We start from the raw sequence: 27,390 nt of genomic DNA, 5'->3' as shown, positions 1-27,390 counted from the left end.
AAGGGTAATTATTTTTTCTTAGATAAAAGTACAAGTTTAAAATGTTTCTAATGGATTAATATTAATGAAGAGGATCCAACCATAAAGTAGTCCATACTATTTGCTATCCTTCAGTGTATAACCATAAATTCAAATAAAGCAAAAACCAATTGCAAAGAAAAAAAATTTTGAAATAACATAGGATGCTTTTTGATCATAATTATTAAAATTGGTGATTTGAGTACAGAACCAGCTGATTAAGGCAGTAAGTAGTTATCTCAAAATCATAATACATAGGTAACATCACAGAAATCTTTCCATATTTTGGTGTGAAACCATCAGTACAATAAAAGAAATTGCTGATTTATTGCCTATTTGTAATATGTTTGACATATTTGAGTTTGACAAAATTGAATTCACTTTCATTTAAAATAAAAATAAATAAATAAATATTTCCCACTCCAGCAAGAACTGTTTTATTTTGAAATAATTTCAAAATCACAAAATGATTTTAAAAATAATACAAAGAATTTCTATATACCCTTTTCCCAGATTCCCCATTGTTAACATTTTAACCCATTTGCTTTATTATTTTCTTTCTCTTTACAAACACACATATATATGTGTATATGTGTATACACACACATATGCGATTTTTTCCCTGAGCCATATATTGAGAGTAAGTTGCAGAAATAATGCCTATTACTCCAAAATAGTTCAGAGTATATTACCTAAAAAACAAGAACGCCTGCACATAACCATAGTGTACCTATCAAAATAAAATTAACATTGATCTATTACTACCATCTAATCCACAGATTTTTTTTTTTAAGATTTTATTTATTTATTTGAGAGAGAGGGACAGCATGAGAGAGAGAGAGCGCACAAGCAGGGGGGAGGGGCAGAGGGAGAAGCAAGCTCCCTGCTGAGCAAAGAGCCCAATGTGGGACTTGATCCCAGGAGTCTGGGATCATGACCTGAGCTAAAGGCAGATGCTTAACCGACTGAGCCACCCAGGCATCCCTAATCCACAGAGTCTATTCAAATTTCATTGATTGTTCTGAGAATGTCCTTTGTACAAAAGAAATTAGTCTTCCTTTTTATCTTTTTCATTTCCTGTCCACGATGTAATCCAGGATTACACACTGCATTCAGTTGTCACGTCACTTTGGTCTCTTTCGATCTGGAATAGTTCTTTTTTGTTGTTGTTGTTGTTTAAAGATTTTATTTTTAAGTAACCTCTACTCCCAAAATGGGGCTCATACTCATGACCCCAAGATCAAGAGTCACATGCTCTACTGACTCAACCAGCCAGGCACCCCTGGAATAGTTCTTTAGTCTTTCCTTATCCATCATGATTTCGTCATTTTTGAGGAATAGAGACCAGTTACTTTGTAGAATGACCCTCAGTTTGAGTTTGTTTGTAGTTCATCATGCATCAGAGTAGTTAAATTATGTAATCAGATTAAATTACGTAGATTTAGTAGGAAGTACTTCTTTGTTCGAACTTCTTAGTGCATCACATTAGGAGAAACACAAATTTGACTTGTCCCATTACTTTTTAATTTTTACCACTTGAGCAAGATTATGTTGGTCAAGGGTGCTAGACAAGTTCCCCTGGCTCCCGGTGTCCCCAACTGTATTGGCTGAGCCAGCCAATCCTAGCCACAAACCCCCAGCTGCAACCAAGGGGAATAGGTACATGCATTTTTAATTTTGTTGTAAAGATTTATAAGAGGAAGAAGGATAAGGAGGATAAAACATGTTTAATTCAACAATGTGTTAGGTTGCTTCGTAACTTCTAAATATTCAGATGCATGCTATGTGGGCCTTCATACATACTTTTGCCCTAAAACATGCAAAAGTTAGGGGTGGGCCTATTTCCAGGTAGACTTTCCTTCTGATGCTTCCACCCTCCAGGGTAAGCAGGGCCTGACAAAGACATGTGGCGCCTTTAAATTGATGAACCACCAAAATGAAGATCTTTAAGTATTTTCTACAAATACAAATTATATACTTCTTTCCTTATGCTTTCAACTGTTACTCATTGAAGATTGAACTACACTTGCCTGTGAGGAGTGTTTTTTGTTTCTTTTTTTAAAATATTTTATTTATTTATTTGACAGAGACACAGCAAGAGAGGAAACACAAGCAGGGGAAGTGGGAGAGGGAGAAGCAGGCTTCCCGCTGAGCGGGGAGCCCGATGCGGGGCTCGATCCCAGGACCCTGGGGGCTTGATCCCAGGACCCTGGGACCACCACCCCAGCCAAAGGCTCACACCTAATGACTGAGCCACCCAGGCGCCCCTCCTGTGAGGAGTGTTTTAACATTTCTCCTTGAAAGCTCTGTTAATATTGGCCAGAGTGGACTCGATATATATTTTTCCTGTTATATAAGAAGTTACAAATTGAAACTGAGGAAATTGGCATCATAATTCTAATTTATTCTAGTGGCTGTTTTTTGGAGCCCGCTTAACCTTGTCATCCTGTCTGACAGACCCTTCTTCCTGCTCTGACATTGAGCAGTTTATGCACTGATTTTTTCCTGCTAGATTAAACATAGGCATATTCATCTCCCAAGAGTAAGTTTAAATCATTGAACGATGGGGGTATACATAGAGTCAACATTCATTCTGCGGATGGGAATATTTTAAACAGCTGTGCCGGTAATTTGTCTTATTTTCCTGGTAGATCCAGTAAATTCCGTTATTGGGCAAAATAGGACTTGTTTTCTGCTTTCCTGAGACCTCCTGAATTAAGATTGAGGCCAAATTAAAAACGCAGATTCCTAGTCCCCAAACCAGCAAGTTTGATTCAGTAGAGGTGGGGGATATTCAGATATCTGCATTTTAACTAGTACCCAAATGACTCCCATTGCAATAGCCCAAAGACCACCTTTGAAATGCTGTTAGGTAAGGGAATACTTTGTCTTGAGGTGCTTTTTTTGTTTGTTTGTTTGGTTGGTTGTTGATGGGTTCTCCTCAGTCCTGCGTGTGAAGAATCAGTCCGCTCATTCCCTAGTTACAATTAGTTTTAAAAGAATGGGGGAAAAAAGGACTTAACAGAGAAATGTTAAACTGCCTAGTTCAGAGTGATGGAGGGAGGGAAAAGGAATGAAGCTGTCAGGGGTCAGGGATCGGGGAGGTAAAGGGAAGGAGAAAGCAGAGCAGCAAGCTGTTCTTTTATCATTTAACAAACACCGAGCACTTACTGAACGTCAGCACTTGTGCTAGGTGCTGGAGATTCAAGGTGAACTGGGGCAGCAAAGCCCACCCTCAAGCAGTTTACCGGCCACAGTGGGCTGAAGCAAGTTCGAAGGTGCTGTGGGGAAGCAGAAGAGGGGCCCCTCACTCAGGTTTGAAGGACTGGGACAAGGCTTCCAGATTCTGTATGCTCGGGAGCAGGATGAGTGGACCAGGAGGTGGTGTCCGGGAGGGGGCAGAAGGGCTCCACAGCAAATATATTCTATTTAAACTTTTTTTTTCCTATTTACAAAAGTCTTGTATCTTTGTTACGAAACTTCTTAGCATAGGAAACTGAAAACCTCCTATAATCCTCCCTGCTACTGCTCACCGCCCATCTCTGTGGGAATGCCAGCCAGGACTTTGGGGACTCAGTAGCGCTTAAGGTTTGTTAGCGCCCGGCGAAGGCCGGCATCGGTCCTCCCGCCAGCAGGGGACAGTAAAACGCACGCCTAGGGCTGGCGCGCTCTCTCTTCCACACGTCGCTTGCGTGGTCGTCAGTGCTACATACTGCGCCTGCGCACGGGCTGAGGCCTTTTCCCCCTAGCGGAGCGCTGCTGGGCCTGCTGGTCTGTGGCGAGCCGCGGACGCCGGTCTCTGTTCCGCAGGATGGTGAGTCGATTTCTGGAATCTGGGCTACGTCTGCACGGGGGATTCCTGCCCTTGCCCAAACGCCAGTGTAGGGTCCGTCTCGCGCGGCGCAGGGGTTGGATGGCGTTGGATTGTGGGTTCTGCTGTGGTGGGGATGCCGCTCCCAGCGTGGCCTTAATGGCTGCCGCCCGGCGCGCAAGCTTTGGGGGAGGGGTTGACGAAGAAGATCAGGATCTAGGGCGGAGAATTGAGGAGGGGGGATGAGTTTAGTAGACGGGCCGCGGGGATAGTGCCTGCTGGTCCGACCGGGCACCGGCAGGCGGGGAAGATTGCATGCAGTTGGTGGTCTCAGATTAGCGGGGGGATGCCTGAGTGGAGACGGGCTGCGGATCCTCGGACCCATCCACACCTGACTGTTCCCATGGTTTTCTCGGGAGAGTGTCGGGTTGGTGGGTCTTTCAGAAGTGCCTTTTAAACTTAGCAGTCAGCCTGGAGGCTGTGACTTCTCTGGGCCCCGAAAGGAAGCTCATTTAGTTGGGTATGTGCCTCTTGTCTCTTTCTCTAGACTGTTGCCGGCAGTTTTTAATGATTTTTGGGATGGGGTGTTGCTTTGGTTAGTGGGGGACAGTGCTGATTTAATCGCGAGTAATTGCTAAATAGGCTCTTGACCAGATGAGTTTCGTGGCAAGGCTTTTTGAAAAACGTGCGTGAACGGTGCGGGAAATACGAGGTTAGGTTTTCAAAATGGGACATACAGTGTTCACAACAAACTGACGATAGGCAAGATTGATTGCTGTCTAGAGCAGTGCTTTGGAAGAGCGACTGACGGAAAGTAGAAAAGGTGATTCTTGACCCCCTGTGGTTTGAGAAACTGGACTCTAAAAGTGACAGTTGCGTGGGTTCACTCTTGAAGTTAAAGTGTTATTTTGTTACACAGTTAACTCAGATGTCAAAAATACCATAAACAATTTATCAAAGTTTTAATAACCTTTTTTTCTTAAAGGGGTTTGTTAAGGTTGTCAAGAATAAGGCTTACTTCAAGAGATACCAAGTGAAATTTAGAAGAAGACGAGGTATGGTCAGTTACTCGTGTTCACAGTATTAGAAGAATCTGCAGTGGAATAGACTTTCTTAAGTTACTTTTTTCTTTCAGAGGGTAAAACTGATTATTATGCCCGGAAACGCTTGGTAATTCAAGATAAAAATAAGTACAACACACCTAAATACAGGATGATAGTTCGTGTAACCAACAGAGATATCATCTGTCAGGTAAGTTATATTCTAAACTTAAGGAATGGATGGTAAACCTCACCCCTATAATTCACTGCTAGAGAAGTTGTACTTGGGAAGCAAAACATATGTATCGATTGGAAGGTCCCTCTAGTGCCTGGCATTCTAAAAACACTGAGTAGTACTTTTCCTTTTAGTAGGTCTGAAGTTAGAGCTTGAGTGGGGAGGGTGGTACTAGAAAATACTCTCTTGAAAATCAGCCATGTCTGGCAGTCCTGACCAAACTCATTTAATCTCATTTTCTAATGGGGGAAAAGAGGATTAGAGAAAGCTAGGCTACTATGCTATTTTATAGGGGTAGGGGGATAAATTTGAGGCACCCTAGAAGGTTCTTGCACATTGCAGTTCCAGTAGAATAATAGAATTTGTCAGGGACTAAATCCTGACGTGTTGTACAGCCTTATGTGCCACATAACCACTCCTCACTGAAGAGGTAGGTAGTTGTGAAGGTTTAATTAGGCTCTTAAGATTGTTTTTATTCCTGCTTATTGTTGGAAGTAAGTTTTGATAAATACGTATGAAGGTTTCTCCCACGTAAAAGACCTACACAAAGTGGCAGGTTGCTCCTGGAAGCTAGTTTTCTGGGCTTTTACAACTAGAGAAAATTTTCACAGTTAAGATTTGCCGAGTCTTTGCAAGGGGCAGGCACACCTGTTTTCTGGGCAAACTAATTTGTTGGTTGTGAAGACAATGTTCCTTCATACCTAAGTTCAGATAACTAAACACTGTCAGAAACATTGGACTTTGATATGCTTAGTTCAGAAGATGTTTGAAGTAATTGGAGATTCCTTTTGACTTTTCACGGTGCTGCTTTAATTCATTGGCTAATGCAGCTAAGAGTCTTTTCAGTATTATTAGGAACAACAGTCTCTAACTTATTCCAAAGGCATTTCAGTGTTTACTGTCTATATGGTAATTTTAGCTCTATTTGTGACATTATTGTGACAAACATTTACAGAAATAGTTGACCAAGCCATAAACTCATTGAGTGGGGTTAACAAAGATTCTGAGTGTTGTAGATTTGTCTCCAGCTTTTTTTTTTTAAGTCCTTTGAAAAAAGGTATCTAGGACAAGTATCAAACAGTTGAAAGCACAGATGACTAACCTGCTTTTTCTCTTTCAGATTGCTTATGCCCGCATAGAAGGAGATATGATAGTTTGTGCGGCTTATGCTCATGAACTCCCAAAGTACGGTGTGAAGGTTGGCCTGACAAATTATGCTGCAGCATATTGTACCGGCCTGCTGCTGGCCCGCAGGGTATGTAGAAGATAACTTTAAGTAATATATTTTGGAACCAGCTCATTTTTTGAGTTGTCTGCAAGATAGATGTTGATACATGAGTAAGATACCCTCAGCTGTGGCTTCTGGGAGTGCCTGCTGTTGAGCTGTTGCTTACAGGGTCATCAAGGAGGACAGTTTTGAAAATACAGAATTTGAGGGGGCGCCTGGGTGGCTCAGTTGTTAAGTGTCTGCCTTCGGCTCAGGTCACGATCCCAGGGTCGTGGGATCGAGTCCCACATCAGGTTCCTTGCTCAGCAGGGAGCCCACTTCTCCCTCTGCCCCTGCTTGTGCTTTCTCTCTGATAAAAATACAGAATTTGAGACAGCAGATCTGTCTGGGGAGGTAGTTTTTCTGTTTTGTTGCCCTGTTGGGTAGATTTACATCAGTGGAATCTAAACCGAAGAATGATAGCCACCAGCCACATGTGGATATTGAGCGCATGAAATGTGGCTGGTGCTGCTGAGGAACTGAATTTTTACCTTAATTTGAATAGCCGTTTCTGGCTAGTTAGTGGCTGCCTTGTTGGACAGTGCAGATGTTTGCTACTCAGTAGTATAGATCTTCTGGCTATCAGTCAGTGTACATTTAAAATGTAGGCTTTACTCTACGCCCTTGGAATTTATATTTTAACAGGATGTCCAGGTTATTTATATACATGTTAAAGTTTGAGAAACAATGTCTTAAATTTGGCGGGGGGGGGGGGGGTGGGCAGGCATGGGTATGGGATTCAGTTTTTTAATTATCTTTGCCTCTGGGTGGCAGCATTTCCAGTAATATGCAGAAAGATGAAAATGTGATTTTGCCTTATTTTTGTTTTCTCAGTTACTTATCTTGTTGTGCATTGGAATTGTTAAGCATGCATCATTGTTAGGGACCTATATCTTCATTGATGATAAAATACGTTTGAGTGAGGGTGGGGAACAATGTCATATGAGAGCAACATGGTATACAAAGTCACACTGTGGTGAAGCAGTAGCTAGGTGCACTAGCAGAGGATTTACCCTTATTAACATAATGTAGTTGGAGAATAGAGCCATCTCTTATGCCCAGATGCTTCTAAGATTTTAATCAAATTAATCAAAATTACATGTAACATTTAATACTTGGTTTTTGAGTTATTGTAGTCAAATAGGACTGAAAAAATTATGGAGAATAAATTCCTTGAATAGATATGGTTACATGCTAATGGATTACTACATAAATCAAGTATGGACATGTAGGAAAGATTCAGAAGCTATAAGACAAAGGTGTGAAACTGACCGTTTGAAGTTTCTTTTTGTAGCATCTTAATACTTAAAAGTAAATTGGTACAGAGGGATAAGTGGATTTTGAAGGAAAATTTTTCTGCGTGTCAGGTCATTAAAGTTGTGACTTGATAATGTTAGAATTGTTTGAATATATTTAGACTGGTTTTTTTGTTATTAGCTCCTCAATAGGTTTGGCATGGACAAGATCTATGAAGGCCAAGTGGAAGTGACTGGAGATGAATACAATGTGGAAAGCATTGATGGTCAACCTGGTGCCTTCACCTGCTATTTGGATGCAGGGCTTGCCAGAACTACTACTGGAAATAAAGTTTTTGGGGCCCTCAAGGGAGCGGTGGATGGAGGCTTGTCTATCCCTCACAGGTAATATCGTATTCAAGGCTTCATTGTTTGGACTCCCAGTATTTCCATTTCTAACTGGTTGGACTATGGAGATTACTGAATGAATCAATTAAATTAAGTAGCTATCCTTGTGTTCCTGCTATATGCTTAGTACTCTGCAAAAGGAACCTGGCAGGGCAGGAAGGAATTGTAATGCATTTTATAAATGAGTTTGAGGTTGTTCAAGGTTGTGGAGCCAGTAGTGGAAAAGCCAGGGTTGAAACAACTAGCTTTTGTGTTGTGGCTTAGTTTTGGTTAGAAATGAGCAACTCCAGTCCACTCCCCTCCCAGTGTATTTTCTTTTCATTGAGAATGAAAATTGTTTTACTCAGTTATGGAAAACTGTCGACTCTAGAAAAAGAATTTGAGAAAAGGCTTATGAGAGCTTTCAGCTGGAAGTAAGATTATAGACCATTCACAGAAGTTAAATAGGTTTTAATTTGGTAGTTCCTTTGGTTTTGAGTTAATTTTTGTTATTGTTGAGTAGATGCATCTTTAAAAAGTGATTAATTAGCTTCCTAGGGATATTTTAGTGGTTGGTGAATCCCTAACAAAAATTTCTTCTGGCTGTAGGTTTTGGGGTTGGGGAGGTTAGCCTTTAAAATGTAACCTAACTGGAACTTCTGTAATGGTAGGGCATATTTTTTTGAGGACCTGCAGGTCTCTTGCAAGACACCTATCAGAGGTGGTCTTGAACAAATTACTTTTTCCCATGTGCCCTGAGGCAGCCCTGAGAAAGTCTAGGATTTGGAGGGAGCAGTTTTGAAACTCTTTCCTATGTTTATAAGGAGAACTAACTTTAGTGTTGGACACTTGGTTTTCATGGCTTTAAAGGTGTTTGTAGCATGATTTTCTCTTCCTTCCTGGAATTCAGAGATTAGCTGCTGAATGATGATATCCCACTAACTGAGCAGTCAGTAGTTGGTCCTTTGGTTGCATATGATGCAATTAATTGTTTCAAGACGGGACTGATGGCAGCTACTGAAATGAATTCCTGCTAGTGAACTGATTTTAATCCTTAATACTAAGATATGAAAAACTTTATTTTAGTACCAAACGATTCCCTGGTTATGATTCAGAAAGCAAGGAATTCAATGCAGAAGTACATCGAAAGCACATCATGGGTCAGAATGTTGCAGATTATATGCGTTACCTAATGGAAGAAGACGAAGATGCTTACAAGAAACAATTCTCTCAATACATAAAGAACAACGTAACTCCAGACATGGTAAAAATTTTAACTAAAAATGCCTGTGTTGGTTAATTTAGAGAGTCAGGTTTACTACTTGGTTTTGGTGGTTACGTTAGTAGTTTTTTCTTCTTTCTTTTTAAAGATTTCATTTATCCATTTGACAGAGACACCACAAGAGAGAGAACACAAGCAGGGGGAGTGGGAGAGGGAGAAAGAGGCTTCCTGCTGAGCAGTGAGCCCAATGCGGGGCTCTATCCCAGGACCCTAGGATCACGACCCGAGCTGAAGGCAGGCACTTACCGACTGAGCCACCCAGGCGCCCCACATTAATAGTTTTATTTCAGGTTAACAGTTAAAAGTTGAACCATGAGTATGTTAACAGGTATAGATAGACTTAGATAAGCTGTTCTTATCTTAAAGTGGAAAGACATGAAATTGGGATACTGAGTGAGGGTAAGTTAAAAGTCAGATAGGGTAATTATAAAGAGCTAGACTTACCAACATGCTTTTAGGAATTTTTAGATAACTGAAGGGTAGCAGGCTTCAAGCATCTAAATCTAAAGCCTTTGGTGGCTTTTACACATTTGGCTGTTCTGAATTTATAGACTTCATTCCTGTGGTCATAGTTAGAATCCTCTATCCTGAAAGGAGATGCTAGTTACTAAACTTACTTTGAAGCCGTGTGGAAGAAAGGTTCTTTATAGCAAATAAGTTCTATGTTCTGGACTTTCTGAATGTCTCAGGCATGCACATGGAGAGTTGTACTGATTAGATCACTAGTTCTGCTTGATGTTGCAAATGGGAATTTAATGTTGGAAATTTTATCAGCCTAAAGTTTTATCTTCAAGGCTATTTATTAACACATTGTAGTAATGGAAGATGATAGGCATAGAACACAAAAATAGGACTGGTTTTTATAAAACTTGTATACAACTATGGAGTTGTGGATAAATTGATGCTACGTATCAAATGACTGTTCTGTTAGCGCATAATTTCTATTTTCACACAGCTTTGGTTATGAGAATTTGAGAGCATGAGTGAGTGCGTAGTGGGAGAGGGACAGAGGGTGAGGCTCCACACCAGCATGCGGGGCCTCAGTCTCAGGACCCTGGGATCATGACCTGAGCCAGAATCAGAGTCAGAGGCTTAACTGATTGAGCCACCCAGGCACCCTGTAAAAATTATTTCTATTTTAAGATTTTATTTATATATTTGAGAGCGTGAAAGAGAGCGAGCACAAGCAGGGTGAGCAGCAGGCAGAGGGAGGAGCAGGGAGTCCGATGCGGGGCTTGATCCCAGGGCCCTGGGATCACGACCCGAGCGGAAGGCAGACGCTTAACTAAGCCACCCAGGCACCTGTGAAAATTATTTTTAAATAGAGTTGTAATTGGGAAAAGATCCTTTTCTGTTATTTGTATGCTTAGTACACAGTCTAGGGATAATAAACATATAACTTGAGTTTTTGAGCTAGGAAAAGGGTAATACTACATTAGTTTATATTAGTAATGCAAATGCATGTTAATTTTCAGAAATCCATACTTTTATGTTACTATTGACAATCGCCCTTGTTCCCTCTGGTAAATAGGTCTTTTACTTGTGACTGTAATTCTGCTTGGCCTGCATAGTTTTTCTTCCTAAGACATCTCTTCCTCTGGTAATGTTATTAACTTGTTCAAAACTTTTCAAATTCTCAAGCTGCTTTCAGATACCAGTTTCCTAATGCTCTCCTGTATATGTGATATATTTATCTGGACCACTCTTAGGCTGATGTACTTTTCCCGGCTAGCTCATTAATTTGATCTTTGGAGGCCTTTTATGCATGCCTGCTGAAATCCTCTGCAGACATCTGACATGTCTCCAAGAGGAAGTGGTCTTTACCTAAACTCATGCTATTAGCTACATACATGGTTGTGTATCCTGTTTGTCTCTTTTGGAAGGAATGGACCGAGTTGCTTAGATTTATTAAATGACTACATTTGAAGTCATCAAATGGATTTGTTAAATACAGTGGAAAGCTATAATAGAATGCTTAACAGAGGTAGAGAAATTAGTTTTCAGGAGGGATTTAGGTAGTTGAGGTCTCCTGCAGTGTTGGCATTATTTTCATTTGCTAAGTTTTACACAAGTAATTTTAGAGTTGGATTACTTCGACTTATTCTTTAGGGGGCTGTAATTGTTCCTAGATTTGGGTAGTGAACATTCAGGTATTTTATAGCTGTTTCATGTCTTGATCATCCATAGAATCAAGTGTCATTTGGAGGTGGTAATTGAAACAATTCGAGAATTTCAGCATTGCTTTTTGATAAGTTTTAGAACAAAATTCTCATTCTCATTAAGATCTAATTGGATGGTGTTTGGGGGTTTTCTGGGGAAATTGAAACCTTCTGTTTACACAGAAACCTAGTAGTAGTAGATACAAGAGGTCCCTGGTGTGCAATGCTGGGAGTAGCATTGAAAGACCTATCAGGTACTGATGGAAAATACAAATCTGGGGTATGTGGGAGAACAAAAATGAATTTATGGCAGTTGCTTTTTGGCCCCATCTAGTCTTCATCTTAACATCTTAAATACTTTGTTTTGGCACAAATCCTCACTTGAATAAAAGAATTTAGGTCAGACAGTATTTTAAATGAACATACATGTTTTTACAGAAACCTATGAAAATTTTTGAGTGTGATTGAGTTTTGTGAATAGTGTTAGTTCACATTGCCTATGGGTTTCTTAGGAAAATGTGGGCTACATGTAGACATTTAAAGAGATAACCAGGGTTGACCTAGTTTAGTTCCTTTTGACAGTCTGGTTTAGAGACAAAATAGAACAAGTAGTAGAACGCAGTACACATATATATGACTATATAGGGCATGTGAAATGAAACCAAGTACTGTTTGCTTTGCTTTCTTTCAGATGGAGGAGATGTATAAGAAAGCTCATGCTGCTATACGAGAGAATCCAGTTTATGAGAAGAAGCCTAAGAAAGAAGTTAAAAAGAAGAGGTATGCATCTTACTGTTGTCTTTTTAAGAGGTTGGGAGGAGTTCCTTGCCTTGTTTCATCTTACTCAGACTCTCAAGTTGTGCAAACTCGATCACTAGCTCTGCATGATGTTGCAGAAGTGAGGGGAACCAGGTTTGCTAAAGTAATTGTGGTGATGGAAATGTGTAAGCTTCAGAAGGTACTTACTGAGCTGACCTGTTCTGTCCCAGTACAGTATAACTACCAGTTATAAAAAAAAAAAGATTTATTTATTTATTTTTTTACCAGTTACTGCATTTTTAAAGTTAGATTAAGATCATAAATAAGTATGTGTATTGGAACTTGGATTGTTTTACCTGATCTCAGAGTCTTTTTCAATCAGAGTTAACTATTTTCTATCCTCTATAGCTATGGTTTTTAAAAATTACATTTATCTCTTTAATTTTACTTTGTTTTTTAGGTGGAACCGTCCCAAAATGTCTCTTGCCCAAAAGAAAGATCGGGTAGCTCAGAAGAAGGCAAGCTTCCTTAGAGCTCAGGAGCGGGCTGCTGAGAGCTAATAAACCAAACCACAATTTTCTATGAAGATTTTTCAGTTAAAGACCATAATAAACTTATTCATCAAGCAGCTGTCTGTGTTAAACTCTTATTAATGAAACTGCTGGAAATAACCTGAAATAAAAAAGCAGAGGAGTTGACAGGTTTTTTTCTTTGAGAAACAAGTATTGACTCAAAATTCACACCTGCTTCTCAGGCTTCTGTTTTCCCTGACAGGAGTTAATCCCTCCAGTTGTATGATGTGCAGCTCTCCCTAAACAGTGTGGCAAGCAAGAGACCAACCGTCCACTAGGAAATATTTCTTCATTCATTGTAACCAGATGGCTGGTGGGAAGAAAAAGTACCTTCAAAGTACACAATTTTAAAATAAGCAAAACTGGTGCTAAATCAATGGCTTTAATTTTTGAGAGAAAGCTGTCCAATGAAGTTCACATAACTAACATTCACTTTACTCAGGTGAAAACTTTGAGCAGAATATATTGGGTCTTCCTTCAGATAAGGTGTTCCATTTTATGGAGATGTTGAGAGGTACATGCCAGATCTTAATAAACATGAAAATAACATTAAAAGGGCAAATATTAACTTGCATATCAAGTTTACATGAAAAAAAAACTTACATGCCTCTTAAGAAATAGCCCTTTGGCCAACAGGAAATACTGTTCAAAAATGGAAAATTGTTATTAAAAAGTTAACATGATTTCAGAGTCTGGCTCCTAATGTCCCACTTCCCCATAGCTCAAATTCAGATACATGGATCTGGGTTGGGTTTGATGGCCTTAATGTCAGTTTTAAAGGACTCAGCTCATTGACACTAAGAAGGACCCATCAAATCTAGGATGATGAAAGCTCATCCAGTTTCAGCCTCTTAAAATTGGCAATTACGAGACTAATAACCACTCAAAACATTCTGAAGCCATATAATGTCTAAATGTTTTAAGTCTATAAATACAACAAACCATGCTATTAACCCAACATCTGTTTATAAAGGAGTAACTTTACCTGCTTTGCAGTCTTAATTTCTGTTAATGTGCGAACTTTACCATGCTAAGACTTTAGTAAATGTATAATTATTTTTTTAAACAGCAGCTTCAATGCAAACAATGTTTCCAGCAATGGTATTTTGGCTAACATCTACAAAATACTCTCACTGTTGATGTTTATGGAATGAGGCTTTTCACAGCATTATTTTAGGTCATTAGTCAAAATAGTTACACAGTGAATGTACTGGAAAATCTACCAGGGCTTCTAACAGCAGGAATGAAATCTTTGGACCTGTTCATCCTATACCTCCTGCCATTACTTCAGCAATCAACATGTATCTTAAGATGATGGCTTCTTAAAACCAGGGGGAAGGAGTTTTGTGTAACTGGCAGGGATTTGAATCAGAAGCCATTTTTTTTTTTTTTTAATGCTCAAACATTTTCCTTAGAATTGTTAAGTTTCCTATAATGGTCACAATGTCCAAATGAACTAAGAGTCATTTGTATAGGAAATTTTCTTCCACAGTAATGTTTTTAGGTTATTTAGTATCAAAGAATGTTCCATTTCCATTTGATTTGCTGTGACTTTGAGAGCAATACAAGAATAAAGTTGCTTTTCCAATTCTTCACGAATTTCACTTGGAGCACCACGCAGTAGGTAGTCTTTGAGTAACTGACAGGCTTTTGCTAGGTTTGGTTGTATCACTTCTGAAGTACACTTCATTGTACTCTGATCACAGCTAGTTCGACAATCCGTGCCATAAACACAGTCCAAATCAGACTCACAGTGACGATCCTTTATAATTTCTTTCAGGTTTGTCTCTGGCACAATTTTTCTCATGTCCACCATTTTCAAATCATACTTATCATTATATCCTAGGTTTTTGGCACTAATATCACACATGAGGAAGTTTCCATAGGGGCCGTGGAAAACATCTTCCACAAATTCTAGAAGTCCTATGGCTATTTTAGCCTTTCTAGGCCATGATGGTGTGAACAACTGATCCATGCTTCTTCTGAACCCAGATGGAATAAAAAGTTCAATGACCCATGGAAGGCTTATTCCATAAAGAGAGGTATATTCAACACTTTCCATCACATAGAGATCACCACAGAATCCCATTAATTTGGGGGTATGCTCCTTATCTTGAAGTATCACCATGAGAAGAAATTCATTTAGTTGAAGAAGTGCCCATGCTGACTTTGCTTCCCCCAAGGAAACCTGGCCATCTTTGTCTCCATCAGCCACCGTCAAGATGAGATTAACCAGTTCAGAGAGATTTCCTTGGTCACCCAACTTTGCCTATAAAGGTAAGAATTTAGCTAAACACAGAAGGTTTGAAAAATACCTCATATGTAATATACATATTAATTTTATGGGGATTACCATCTTAAGTAATAATCTTATTCCTGAGTCTCCATAAAGGAACTTAATACATCTCCAAATATTTATGATGCTTACTATGTTGATTAGAAGTAGGTTTTATATAATTGTAGTAAAACCCACTTCATTAAGTATATATTTTTTTTTTTTCAGGGGAAAGCGCGAACGCAGTCCCCCACTACCACAAATTATGCAGTCGAGTTTCCCACATTTGGGGAAATCGCAGGGGTCAGCACATCCGGAGTGCAATGGATAAGCCTTGCCCTGGGAAAACCACCTTCGTGATCATGGTATCTCCCCTGCCAGGTAAGTATCATCATTAAGTATATTTAAGAAATGGGCCGCCCTAGCTCCCATAGCCCCATGGGCCCTGTTGATACAGTTATCCAACACACTAATTATTCTGTCTTATTCATACATTTACTTGCAAAATTGCAGTGTAATGTGCTCATATCCAGTTATAATAAGAGTCAACTGAATATTTTTTCCTATTTCGTAATTAACACATTAACAACTATTTTGTTTAAGTTGTATTATTCCAATGATGAAGGTTAAAAAGTATGTCCCTGTGAAGGTTCTTAGGATAAAATAGTCTGAAAATGTAAACTTAAAAGTAAGATTTTGAATGAAAATATGACACCAATAAAAAACGAGATTGTTTCCAAAATGGTAAATTTTTTATCTTTTAATATATTTAATCTTTGAATATTTCTTTAAATTTTTTAAATAATTTGCAATCAGGATATGTATACTAGTTTTAGCCCTTCTCCCACCTTTTAAAAAATGTGTATCGGGTACAGTATCAAACTATAGAGCTGCTCATCTACTTAATGAACTCCCCTTTCATATCTGGACATTTTTAGCTATCATAAATAATGTTAATGTAAACATCCTCCACACATTTTATTTGAATTTTTTCTCAAGATGGAGTCCCGGATGTAAGTTAAAGAATAGCAACATTTTTATGGCTTAGGATGAGGTCTTGCCAACTCTTCCAGAAGAATGTACCACTTCACACTAGCAACATGTGAATGGAATACTTACTTTAAAGAGACTATAGACCATTTCTTTGAATTTCTGTACAGTAGTTCCCCTTGTTGGCTTATCAAATAGCACTATTTCTTTCCTTGGTTCCAATTCAGTTCCAAAATCAAGATGAAGTGCTTGTTCCATTTGACATTTCACAACACCTGGTAGATTACCCCAAATCCCTAAATACATCTAAGTGAAAAAAGAATGACAAATTACTCTTTAGGCTGAATAGAGAACTTTACCAATGTATTTTTAGTATCTTCTTCCTCCTACAAAAACAAGTAACAAAATACTGAGATTTAGCTTTTTTATGTAACTTTTAGATTATAAAAGCAATGCATGCCTAAATAAATATATTTTTGACCATGATCAATTTTATTTTTTCCAATTTTTTAATTGTGGTAAAATACTAAAAACATAAAATTTACCATCTTAACCATTTTTAGTGTACAGCTCAATGGTATTACATTCATAATGTTGTGCAGCCATCACTACCATCCTTCTGCAGCACTCTCTTCATCTTGTAAAACTGAAACTCTATACCTATTAAATAATAACTCCCTTTCCCCCTCCCCCGCCCCAAGCCCCTGGCATCACCATTCTATTCTCTGTCTTTATAATTTTGACTACTGTAAGCATCTCATATAAATGGAACCATACAAAATTTGCCTTTTTGTGACTGGCTTATTTCACTTAGCAAGTGAAACTCAAGATTCACTTAGCAAGTGAATTCAAGATTCATCCGTACAGTAGCATGTGTCAGAATTTCCTTCTTTTTAAAGCTGAATAATAGTCCACTGTATGGATATACCACATTTTGCATTTCTATTCACCTTCTCATGGACACTTGGATGCTTCCACGTTTTAGCTATTGTGAATAATGCTGACCTGAACTTGGGTGTACAAATATCTTTTGGAGACTCTGCTTTCAATTTTTTTAGGTATGTACCCAGAAGTGAAATTGCTGGATCATAAGAACAGTATATTTTTAATTATTTTGAGGAACTGTTTTCTGCAGTGGCTGTGCCATTTTACATTCCCACCAACAGTGCATAAGGATTCCAATTTCTCTCCATCCTTGTCAACACTTGTAAATTTCCATTTTTTGATAGTAGCCATCCTAATGGTGTGAAGTGGTATCTCACTGTGATTTTGATTTGTATTTCCCTAATGATCAAGTGATGCTGAGCATCTTTTCATGTACTTATTGGCCGTCTGTATATCTTTTTTTGAGAAATGCCTATTCAAGTCCTTTGCACATTTTTTAATCTGGTAGTTTTTGTTGTTGAGTTTTAGGAGTTCTCTCTCTCTCTCTCTCTCCCCCTCTCCTTCTCTACTTTTTTTTAGTAAATGTGTGTGGGGCACGAATTCATGACCCTGTGATCAAGAGTTGCATGCTTTACCAACTGAGCCAGCCAGGCGCCCCAGGAGTTCTCTATATATTCTAGATATTAATCCCTATTGGATATATGATCTGCAAATATTTTCTCTCATTCTGTAGATTTGATATTCTTTTGATGCATAAAATTTTTAAATTTTCATAAAGTACAATTTGTCTCTTTTTCTTTTGTTGCTTGTGCCTTTGGTGTCAGAGCCAAGAAATCATTGCCAAATCCAATGTCATGAAGCTTTCACCCTGTATTTTTTTCTAAGAGTTTTATGGTTTTAGTTCTTACATTTTTTTTTTTTTTTTAAAGATTTTATTTATTTATTTGAGAGAGAGAGAATGAGAGACAGAGAGCATGAGAGGGAAGAGGGCAGAGGGAGAAGCAGACCCCCTGCTGAGCAGGGAGCCCCATGTGGGACTCGATCCCGGGACTCCAGGATCATGACCTGAGCCGAAGGCAGTCGCTTAACCAACTGAGCCACCCAGGCGCCCTAGTTCTTACATTTAAGTCTTTGATCTATTTTGACTTAATTTTTGCATATGGTATTAGGTAAGGGTCCCACTTTGTTCTTTTGTATGTGGATATCCAGTTTTCCTAGCAGTGTCTGTTGAAAAGACCATCCTTTCTCTATCAAATGCTCTTAGCACTCTTGTCAAAAATCATTTGACCAAATATGTGAGGGCTTATTTCTGGGTTCTCTATTCTATTGATCTATATGTCTGTCTTCATTCCAGTACACACTGTTTTGATTACTGTAGCTTTGTAGTAAGTTTTGAAATCAGGAAATATGAGTCCTTCAGCTCTGTAGTCCTTTTTCATGACTGTTTTGCTATTTGGGGTCCTTTGAGATTCCATATTAATTTTTGGGTGGGTTTTTCTATTTCTGCAAAAAATGTCATCAGGATTTTGATGGGAATTTCACTGAATCTGTAGATCACTTTGGGAAGTATTAACATCTTAACAATACTAAGTCTTCCAATCCATGAACATGTGATGTGTTTCCACTTGTTTATATCTTTAATTTCTTTCAGCAATGCTTTGAAGTTTTCATTGTAAAGTCCTTCACCTCCCTGGTTAAGTTAATTCCTAAGTACTTTATTCTTTTTGATGCTACTGTAAATGGAATGGTTTTCTTTCTTTTTTTTTTTTTAAAGATTTTATTTATTTATTTATGAGAGAGAGAAAGCATGAGCAGGGAGGAGAGGGAGAAGCAGGCTCCCCAAGAGCAGGGAGCCTGATGCGGGGCTTGATTCCAGCACCCTGGGATCATGACCTGAGCCAAAGGCAGATGCTTAACGGACTGAGCCACCCAGGCACCCCAGAATGGTTTTCTTAATTTTCTTTGTGGATTATTCATTGTTACTGTATAGAAATACAACTGATTTTTGTGTGTTGACTTTGTTTCCAGCTACTTTGCTGAATTCATTTATTAGCTCTCACAACTTCTTCCTACATAAAAGGTTTTTCTCCCCCCCATAAAAGGTTTTCTACCCCCATTAAAGGGTTTTCTACCTCCCATGATCTACATAAAAGATCATGTCATCTGCAAACAGATGTAATTTTACTTTTTTTTTTTTAAAGATTTTATTTATTTGACAGAGAGAGACACAGTGAGAGAGGAAACACAAGCAAGGGGTGTGGGAGAGGGAGAAGCAGGCTTCCCGCTGAGCAGGGAGCCTGATGTGGGGCTCAATCCCAGGACCCTGGGATCATGACCCAAGCTGAAGGCAGACACTTAACGACTGAGCCACCCAGGTGCCCCTAATTTTACTTTTTCCTTTCTAATTTGGGTGCCTTTTATTTCTCTTTCTTGTCTGATTTGGCTAGAACTTCCAGTATTATGTTGAATACAAGTGGCAAAAGTGGGCATCCTTGCCTTGTTCCTGATTTTAGAGGAAAAGCTTTCAGACTTTAACCATTAAATATATTAGCTATGGGTTTTTACATGTGGATTTTATTATGTTAAGGTAATTGCCTTCTATTCCTATTTACTGAGTGTTTTTATCATGAAAGTGTACTGAATTTTGTCAAATACTTTTCCTGCATCAACTGAGATGATCCTGTGGGGTTTTTTTCCCTTCATTTTGCTGATCTAGTGTATTAAATTGATTGACTTTTGTATGTCAAACTATTCCAGCATTCCAGGAATAAATCCCATTTGGTCATGGTGTATGATCTTTTTAATATGCCCAATTTGGTTTGGTAGTATTTTGTTGAGGATTTTGCATTAATGTACACAAAGTCTGCAGATTTCTTTCCTTGTACAAGTGTCTTTATCTGGCTTTGGTATCAGGGTAATGCTGGCCACACAGAATGAGTCAGGAAGTATTCCCTTCTTTTCAATTTTTTGGAAAAGGCTGAGAAGGATTTAAATGTTTGGTAGAATTCACCAGTGAAGGCAGGCTCAGGGCTTTTCTTGTTGGGAGACTCTTGATTACTGATTCAATCTCCTTCTAGTTATAGATCTATTCAGATTTTCTATTTCTTGGTAGGTTTTCTATTTCTAGGAATTTCTCCATTTCATCTAGGTTATCTAACTTGTTGGTACACAACTGTTCATAGTACTTTCATATAATCCTTTTTATTTATGTAGAATCAGCAGTAATGTCCCCACTTTATTCCTGATTTTAGTAATTTGAGCCTTCTCTTTTTTTCTTAGACCATCTAGCTAAAGGTTTGTCAATTTTGTTGATCTTTTCCAAGAACCAACTTTTGGTTTCATTGATTTTTCTCTATTGTTTTTCATTTCTCCATTTCATTTATCTCTGCTGTAAACTGTATTATTTATTTCCTTCTGCTAGCTTTGGATTTAGTTTGTTCTTTTTCAAGTTCCTTAAATTGTAAAGTTAGCTTGTTGATTTGAGATCTTTCTTGTTTGTTAATGTAAGCATTTATAGCTATAAATACATTTTTTTAAAGATTTTTATTATTTATTGAGAGAGAGAATGATAGAGAAAGAGCATGAGAGGGAGGAGGGTCAGAGGGAGAAGGAGACCCCCTGCTGAGCAGGGAGCCCTATGCGGGACTCGATCCCGGGACTCCAGGATCATGACCTGAGCCGAAGGCAGTTGCTTAACCAACTGAGCCACCCAGGTGCCCGCTATAAATACATTTTTTAATAGTCACATTACACAGAAAGATGAAAGGCAAAACTCTTCTGTTTCCATTTCCCTAATCCCATATCCCTAATCCCATACCCCAGAATTAGTCACTATTAATAAATATAAGATCCATGAGGGAAGTAATCTTATCTATCTTAATCATCACTGAATTCCTAGTAACTAAACAGTGTCTGGAATATACTGGGAATAAGGGATTAATAAACATCTGTTGGATGAGTGAATCAAAGCATACAAAATTGAAGTATATAAAATTTCCTAACGCTCTGGTTCAAGAATTCTTTTAATAATGCTTTCATTTAAGGTAAAATTAGAGTGCATTATCATTCTGGAACGTTTATTCATAATGTCCATACCTGATTGTTGGGCTTGGTGGATAAGCATTTCCCAAAGTATAGAGTTTCTGTAACACAAAGGCTATTACATGCAGGCCCATCAATAACTCCAGTCTTGTACTTGTCACACTAAAAACCAGAAAACAAAAAGTAGTTAATAGGAAAATGTTTACAAGAAGAAACATAATAAAGACAATGTAAGGAGATATCAGTATTCTTTAAGATGAAGTTCTATGATGAAAAAGAACTCAGGCTCTGGATTTGGACAGACTTGAATTTGAATCCAAGCTCAGTTCTTACCATCTATATGATGATGGGAGATCTTGCTGGGACTAGGGTGTGCATAGAATTTGGAAGCTATTTTTCCCACTTAACATGGTCTGAAGTGGTATGGTACTGGCTCTGAAATTAGAGGCACTCTTTTAAAAAGTGGTTCTGGTTTTAAAATAAAAAATTAAAGTTTAAAACACCAAAATATTGGGGTGCCTGTGTGGCTCAGTTGGTTAAGCGTCTGCATTCGGCTCAGGTCATGATCCCAGGGTCCTGGGACCGAGCCCCACGTCAGGCTCCCTGCTCAGCGGGGAGTCTGCTTCTTCCTCTCCCTCTGCTCCTCCCCCTCCGCTCATGCTCTGTGTCTCACTATCTCTCTCTCAAACAAATAAATCAAATCTTTTTAAAAAATACCAAAATATTTAAAAATAACAAAATAAAATTACCTCTGTCATCTGGTCATCCTTGAGATTACCCAAAAATAAGAAAATAAGAGAAATAAACACAAACTCCATCTTTGATAAGGTAACAAGGTAAACTTAAGGCACAGTTAGTGAGGATGGCCTACCAAATTCAGTGAAAATTACACCAGAGTCCACAGTATGTTGAGATTAAAGACCTGCTGTGACTTCAGTTCTGTGTTGGCACAGCACCAAAGTGGCCGTAGAACCATTACCCTGATTTGCAATGAAGATTTAAAGGGGCCCAAGCTGTGGGAACTTCCAAGGACTCTGGCATCATGAAGTAGCAAAACAAGGCAGTGCTGAATGATAAACTCCTTCAAAATGTTATCTATGTTGGAGGCAGTCTGTTAATGAAATGGGTTGAGGGAGAGTATATTATGAGCATCTGCTGGGGAGGTAATACTCGCTAAGCCAATCTGTGTGAGTAATTTTGTCTCTTTGTTTCTCCTTTTTTCTCTTTCTCGCACATGACACACATACACACAAACTCTGGGCCACAGCCGCCTCATGACCAGCACAATTCACTACTCCAGGTGCTTCCTACAAATAGCTGGTTGAGGAAGAACGCTTTTCATTCAGTAATGAGTAATGACCAAAGGAAAGTAAGATCTATACAGCAAATCTACAAGAAAAAGGAGGAAAGAAAATGAAAAGCTAATGTTATAAAAAGACATTTTCCAGAAAAATGTTGCCACGAAGCAGACCAAACATAATGCTGTGAATTCAAAGGACTTAATGAAACAGCTTAAAAAACAAGACCTCAAAGCAGAAGAATTGATGATGAGATAACAGAAGGAAATGTAAAATAAGCTAGCAGAATTCAGGAAGAAAAGGAAAAAATCCTAGAAATTAAAACCACATTATAAGTGGGGGCAGGGGAAGGAGGCAGACGAAGATGACAGCACAGTTAAACGTCAATGAGGGCGAGGTTAAGGAAAGTGAGAAAAGGGCAATGGAAATTTAAAAAGAACTAAAAATAATCTGAGACAAAATTATAGATACAGAAGACAAAGGATATCAAGCATGTCCACATGAGGGAGAACAGAACAAGTGGAAATGAAAAAATATTCAAAGTACAATTCAAGGCGACTTCATGTAAGCGAAAAGACACTTTATAGATTGAAAGGACACACAGTGTCCCAAGAAAACTGACAGAATGACCCTTGTGACCTATCCCATTGAATTTTACCAGACTTCAAAAATAAATAATCCTTTGAGCGTTCAGGCAAAAAGATCAAGGCACCTTTAAAAGGAAATAAATCAGACTGGCCTCAGATTTCTCCATGGCCATATCAGTGGTAGATAATGGTGCAATGCCAGCAAAGTCTTTGAGAAAGGAAGTGTGACTTGCCTGGATCCTAATTTTTCATTTGTTAAAGGGGATATGAAAAATACTTGACTTATAGCATAACTATGAAGGGGGCACCTGGCTGGCTCAGTTGGTAGAGCATGTGACTCTTGATCTCAGGGTTGTGAGTTCAAGCCCCATGCTGGGCATAGAGCTTCCGTAAAAAAAAAAAAAAAAAAAAACCATAAATAATAAAATTATAGCATTATTATGAGGTAAAATGATATAATAATGAGTGCAGATCACCTGTGATTTTAATAAGTGCTCAATAGTAGGTACTATTATTTTACATAGCTAAACCTTCAAGTAAAAGCATCAAATGTTTCTGAACATATAAGGATTAGAAAATAGAACTCCCGTTAGTGTCTCTTTTTTTTTTTTTTAAAGATTTTATTTATTTATTTGAGAGAGAGAGAATGAGAGACAGAGAGCATGAGAGGGAGGAGGGTCAGAGGGAGAAGCAGACTCCCTGCCGAGCAGCGAGCCCGATGCGGGACTCGATCCTGGGATTCCAGGATCATGACCTGAGCCGAAGGCAGTCGCTTAACCAACTGAGCCACCCAGGCGCCCCCCGTTAGTGTCTCTTAAAGAACTATCTGGGGAATGGAATTTAGGTAACCAAGAGATGAACAGAGAACCTGAACGTGGAAGCCAGCTGAAATATAGGATTGGGATGAAAACAACCTTGGGAATCTACTTCATAATAATTAATAAGATATCTGATAACTACTAGATGCTTATTATATGTCAGGCACTGTTCTAGTGCTATACCTTCATTATCATGAAAACAAACCTGTGAGGTAGAACCTATTGTTAAATACACTGTAAAAACAAGGAAACAATTATCTGTTAAGTAACTTGCTTAAGGTCACACACCTAAAAAATGATAAAGCCAAGATTCCAACCTAGGCAGTCTGGTTCCAGAGCTCATTCTCATAATAACTACTGTATATTGTTCAGAATGTTAATATTATAAACTACACCAGTAAAAGTAATAAAATTAACAAAAACCAAGAAGAGAAGATGTAAGAAGATGGAAGGTGGCAAAAGGATTGATTTATCTTTAATATTCAAGGTCAAAAGATAACATATAAATCAAGTAACAGAGATAGAAGAATATTCAAAAGTATACCAATGATCACTAATAATAATAATAATGTATTGATTAAAATTAGATGGAGCAAAAGAGATGAGATGAACAGAATTATAATTTTGTCAATGCTTATAATAAGATTTGTTCTAAGGAAATAGAGGATAAAGTACATTTTTAAAAGTTACAGCATAAAAAGCTACACAGTAGAAGAGCTAAATACAGAATACAAACCTTCCTAATTATCAGAACATGCATAAAACAAAGAAATATACACCATCTAGAGAAAGATACAAACCAAACGATCCTTCAAAACAGAAAGTAGGTCATACAATGTGCTACAGAACTAAGTCCTATCTATAAATGTCAGTGGGATAAGTTCATCTATTGAAAGAAAAATATCCTCAGAAAACAGTGTCAAAAAAGTTGAAAATAAAGGATAGTATAGGTATAGCAGCCAAATGTAAGGAAAACACAATTAAGTCACAATCTTACACCAGACAAGGTTGAAGTCAGAGGTGGAGAAAGCATTAAATAAGGTTGAAAAAAAAAAGGCTCTTTATAATGATAAAACACACAATCCACAACAAAGATATTACTTTTGTGAGTTTCTATAAGGCAAAATAGAATTAAAAATCATTAAACAAAATCTATAAGAAATAGAAAAAGAAATAAACAGAAAGGTATTAGAGTAGGAGACCCTAGTTCACTTTTCTTAGTCCATGACAGATCAGGAAGTCTATGAAAAAAGAATATAGAAGAACTAAAAAACCTGACTAATAAAGTAGATCTAAATGCCTTGAGAACAGGGTGCCTGGGTGGCTCAGATGGTTGAGCATCTGCCTTCGGCTCAGGTCATGATCCTGGAGTTCTGGGATGGAGCCCCACATCGGGCTCCCTGCTCAGCAGGGAGTCTGCTTCTCCCTCACCCTCTGCCTCTCCCCCCGCTCATGCTCTCTCTCTCTCTCGCTGTATCTCTGTGTCTCAAATGAATAATAAACAAATAAATAAATAAATGCATGCATGCATGCCTTGATAACAGCCCTTTCAAATGCCCACGGAACACCTATAAAATTAGACCAAAGCCTTAATACATTCCACTTAATAGAAATGGCACAAACAGTATTCTCCAATCACATTATGCTAAAACTTGGAATTAACAAAACATTTTTCCATACATAATTAAATGTTCTTTTAATTCTTGAAAGTCAAAGAGAAAGTCCAAATTGAAATTTTAAGTATCTAGGAAATAACAATAACAGAAACTGAAAATAAAACTAATGATAAAATCAAAGAACTGCTTAAAGAACTCCATCTTAATTATGTTCATAAACAGCAAAGAACAAAACAAATAAATTAAAAATTCAAGAAATTAGAAAAAAATTAATCCAGAGAAAGCAGAAAGAAGGAATTAACCAATATAAAATAACAATACAAGGTTATGGTATGTTCCTGTAGTTGGCAAAAATTCCTCTGACCTTCATTTCCCAATCTTTGCTTTAGATCTCTTGCTCTTTTCTGGTTTCTGCAATTACCTTTTGATTGTTCTTCGCCAGAATTCTCCTTGTCTGTCTGGTTCCCTCAGTCTGATGACATGATGCTGCTCACAGATCAATCTTGCCCAGCTCTGGTTCTTGGGATCATGCAACCTATTAAGGGCCAACATTGGGCTTCTCTTGTGTAAGGATAGGGATTGTGGATAATTTCTTGAGCCTTTCATCTTGGGGGCTTAAATTTTTCATTGATCCCAAGGAAATAGCCAAAGCACAGTCGAGTCTGTTAATCACTCAATTCTTGAAAGGCCCTCCTACCAACACTTTCTACAGTTTGCTGTGAGGATGAGGATAGCCTTGGTAGAGATGGAGAGCCCTGCCCATGTGAAGAAGTAAGTGCCAACACCCAGAAGCTGTTGCTCTTCAGCTGTCACTACCAGAGAAGTTCCTGGGTAAGCCTTGACCACGCCTGCTTTCTGTAGACCTGGCTGTAACCAAAAACATGAGGTTTCATTTTCATAGGAGGAGCAGAGCAATCTAGTTCCTAGACTCAAGTTTGGGGGGACCACATGGGAGATGCTCAATATTTTCTTCCCCAGGTCAACTTCTGGAGATTTTTAGGGAATGCAGAACCATCTGGTTCGTATCTCTGCTTGTAGCAGATGGCCAGCAATTTCACTGGTATGTGTCTTCACTGAGGCAAAGGTGGTGGGAGTTCTGAGGCCTGACTCAGGAGCTGGAATGAAACCTCGTACAGGTTAAGAGTTTCTAGTGAATTTAGATCACGTAGACCACATCCTCTGACTACAAAGAAATAAGAAATCAACAATAAAAATAATGTAAACACAGACATGTTCAGAAACTAAAAAGCACATTCCTAAATATTTTTTGGATTAAAGGAGAAATCATAATGGAAATGCAGAATACTTAGAACTGAACAACAACAAAAGTATACATATTAAAACTTGTGAGATGCGCTAAAGCAGTTCTTAGAGGGAAATCTACAGCTTTAAATGTAATGATGAAAAAACAACTGACTGAATATAAATAGTAAGCACTCAACTGAAGAGGCTCAAAAAGACCCCAACAATAACAGAGTAAACCTCCTAAAGAAGCAGAAGAAAAGAAAAGCAGAAATAAAAAAAGAAAAAGATCAATAATACCAAAAACTAGTTCTTAAAAAACTTTAACAAAGGAGATAAACCTTTAACAAGACTAACCATGAGAAAAAGAGAAGGCACAAATAAAGATTATTAGGAAAGAAAAGGGTAGTGATAGTGAATAATATAAACAACACTATGGCAATACATTTGAAATGAACAATTTTTCTAGGAAAATAGAACAATAGAAAATGATGCAAGAAGAAATAGAAAATCTAAATAAGACCAGTAAACATTAAAAAAATTGAATCCATAATGAAAAATCTTTCCCTCTAAAAATAGCAGGTCAAGGTAGTCTGGGAGGACCTCAGGGTGCCATCCAGGATGTAGTACTGTTTTTAAGTGGAAAATGGATAACAACACAAATGATCATTAACAGGAGAATGGCTGAATAAAATGAAGTCTATTCATACAATGAAATACTATACAGTAATTAAAATGAAAGAACTGAGGCTTGGGGAACCCTCTAGCACTATTGGTGAGAATGCAACTGGTGCAGCCATCTGAAGAACAGTATGGAGGGTCCTCAACCAGCAATTGCACTACTAGGTATTTACCCAAAGGATACAAAAATAC

General features: G+C 38.2%; 2 protein-coding genes and 3 non-coding genes across 7 annotated transcripts in view; 3 read left to right on the top strand and 2 right to left on the bottom strand.

The window, feature by feature from the left end:
* The first annotated feature begins 3,724 nt into the window (after nt 1-3,724).
* On the top strand, nt 3,725-12,821 carry RPL5 (ribosomal protein L5). The gene is made up of 8 exons (XM_032423593.1): nt 3,725-3,832; nt 4,815-4,884; nt 4,965-5,080; nt 6,225-6,359; nt 7,809-8,011; nt 9,080-9,257; nt 12,126-12,214; nt 12,654-12,821. The coding sequence occupies exons 1-8, from the start codon at nt 3,830-3,832 to the stop codon at nt 12,751-12,753; spliced, it is 894 nt and encodes a 297-aa protein (XP_032279484.1). The 5' UTR covers nt 3,725-3,829; the 3' UTR covers nt 12,754-12,821.
* LOC116626958 lies at nt 8,913-9,008 on the top strand. The gene has a single exon (XR_004298381.1). It is a non-coding gene; the product is annotated as a small nucleolar RNA SNORD21 (small nucleolar RNA).
* LOC116626990 lies at nt 12,294-12,430 on the top strand. Its single transcript, XR_004298388.1, has one exon. It is a non-coding gene; the product is annotated as a small nucleolar RNA SNORA66 (small nucleolar RNA).
* An 82-nt stretch (nt 12,822-12,903) lies between the features above and the next one.
* The window catches only part of DIPK1A (divergent protein kinase domain 1A), a 124,903-nt gene continuing 110,416 nt past the window's right edge, over nt 12,904-27,390 (bottom strand). For all 3 annotated transcript variants that reach the window (XM_032423563.1, XM_032423568.1, XM_032423578.1), the window contains 3 exons: nt 21,011-21,118; nt 16,160-16,336; nt 12,904-15,034 (listed from right to left, as the gene is read on the bottom strand). In XM_032423563.1, coding sequence (XP_032279454.1) covers nt 14,222-15,034; nt 16,160-16,336; nt 21,011-21,118 — 1,098 coding nt within the window. In that variant the 3' untranslated portion in view covers nt 12,904-14,221. The remainder of the gene's footprint in view (nt 15,035-16,159; nt 16,337-21,010; nt 21,119-27,390) is intronic.
* LOC116627042 lies at nt 15,266-15,429 on the bottom strand. The gene has a single exon (XR_004298405.1). It is a non-coding gene; the product is annotated as a U1 spliceosomal RNA (small nuclear RNA).

This window comes from Phoca vitulina, unplaced genomic scaffold, assembly GCF_004348235.1.
Source record: "Phoca vitulina isolate PV1807 unplaced genomic scaffold, GSC_HSeal_1.0 scaffold2, whole genome shotgun sequence".
Taxonomy (NCBI): domain Eukaryota; kingdom Metazoa; phylum Chordata; class Mammalia; order Carnivora; family Phocidae; genus Phoca; species Phoca vitulina.
This window is presented reverse-complemented; position numbering and strand designations above follow the sequence as displayed.

Bases quoted from the DNA above. Each gene is read 5' to 3' on its own strand.
- RPL5 (XM_032423593.1), top strand. The intron at 4,885-4,964 runs GTATGGTCAGTT...TTTTTCTTTCAG, and splicing joins GAAATTTAGAAGAAGACGAG to AGGGTAAAACTGATTATTAT. The intron at 5,081-6,224 runs GTAAGTTATATT...TTTCTCTTTCAG, and splicing joins ACAGAGATATCATCTGTCAG to ATTGCTTATGCCCGCATAGA.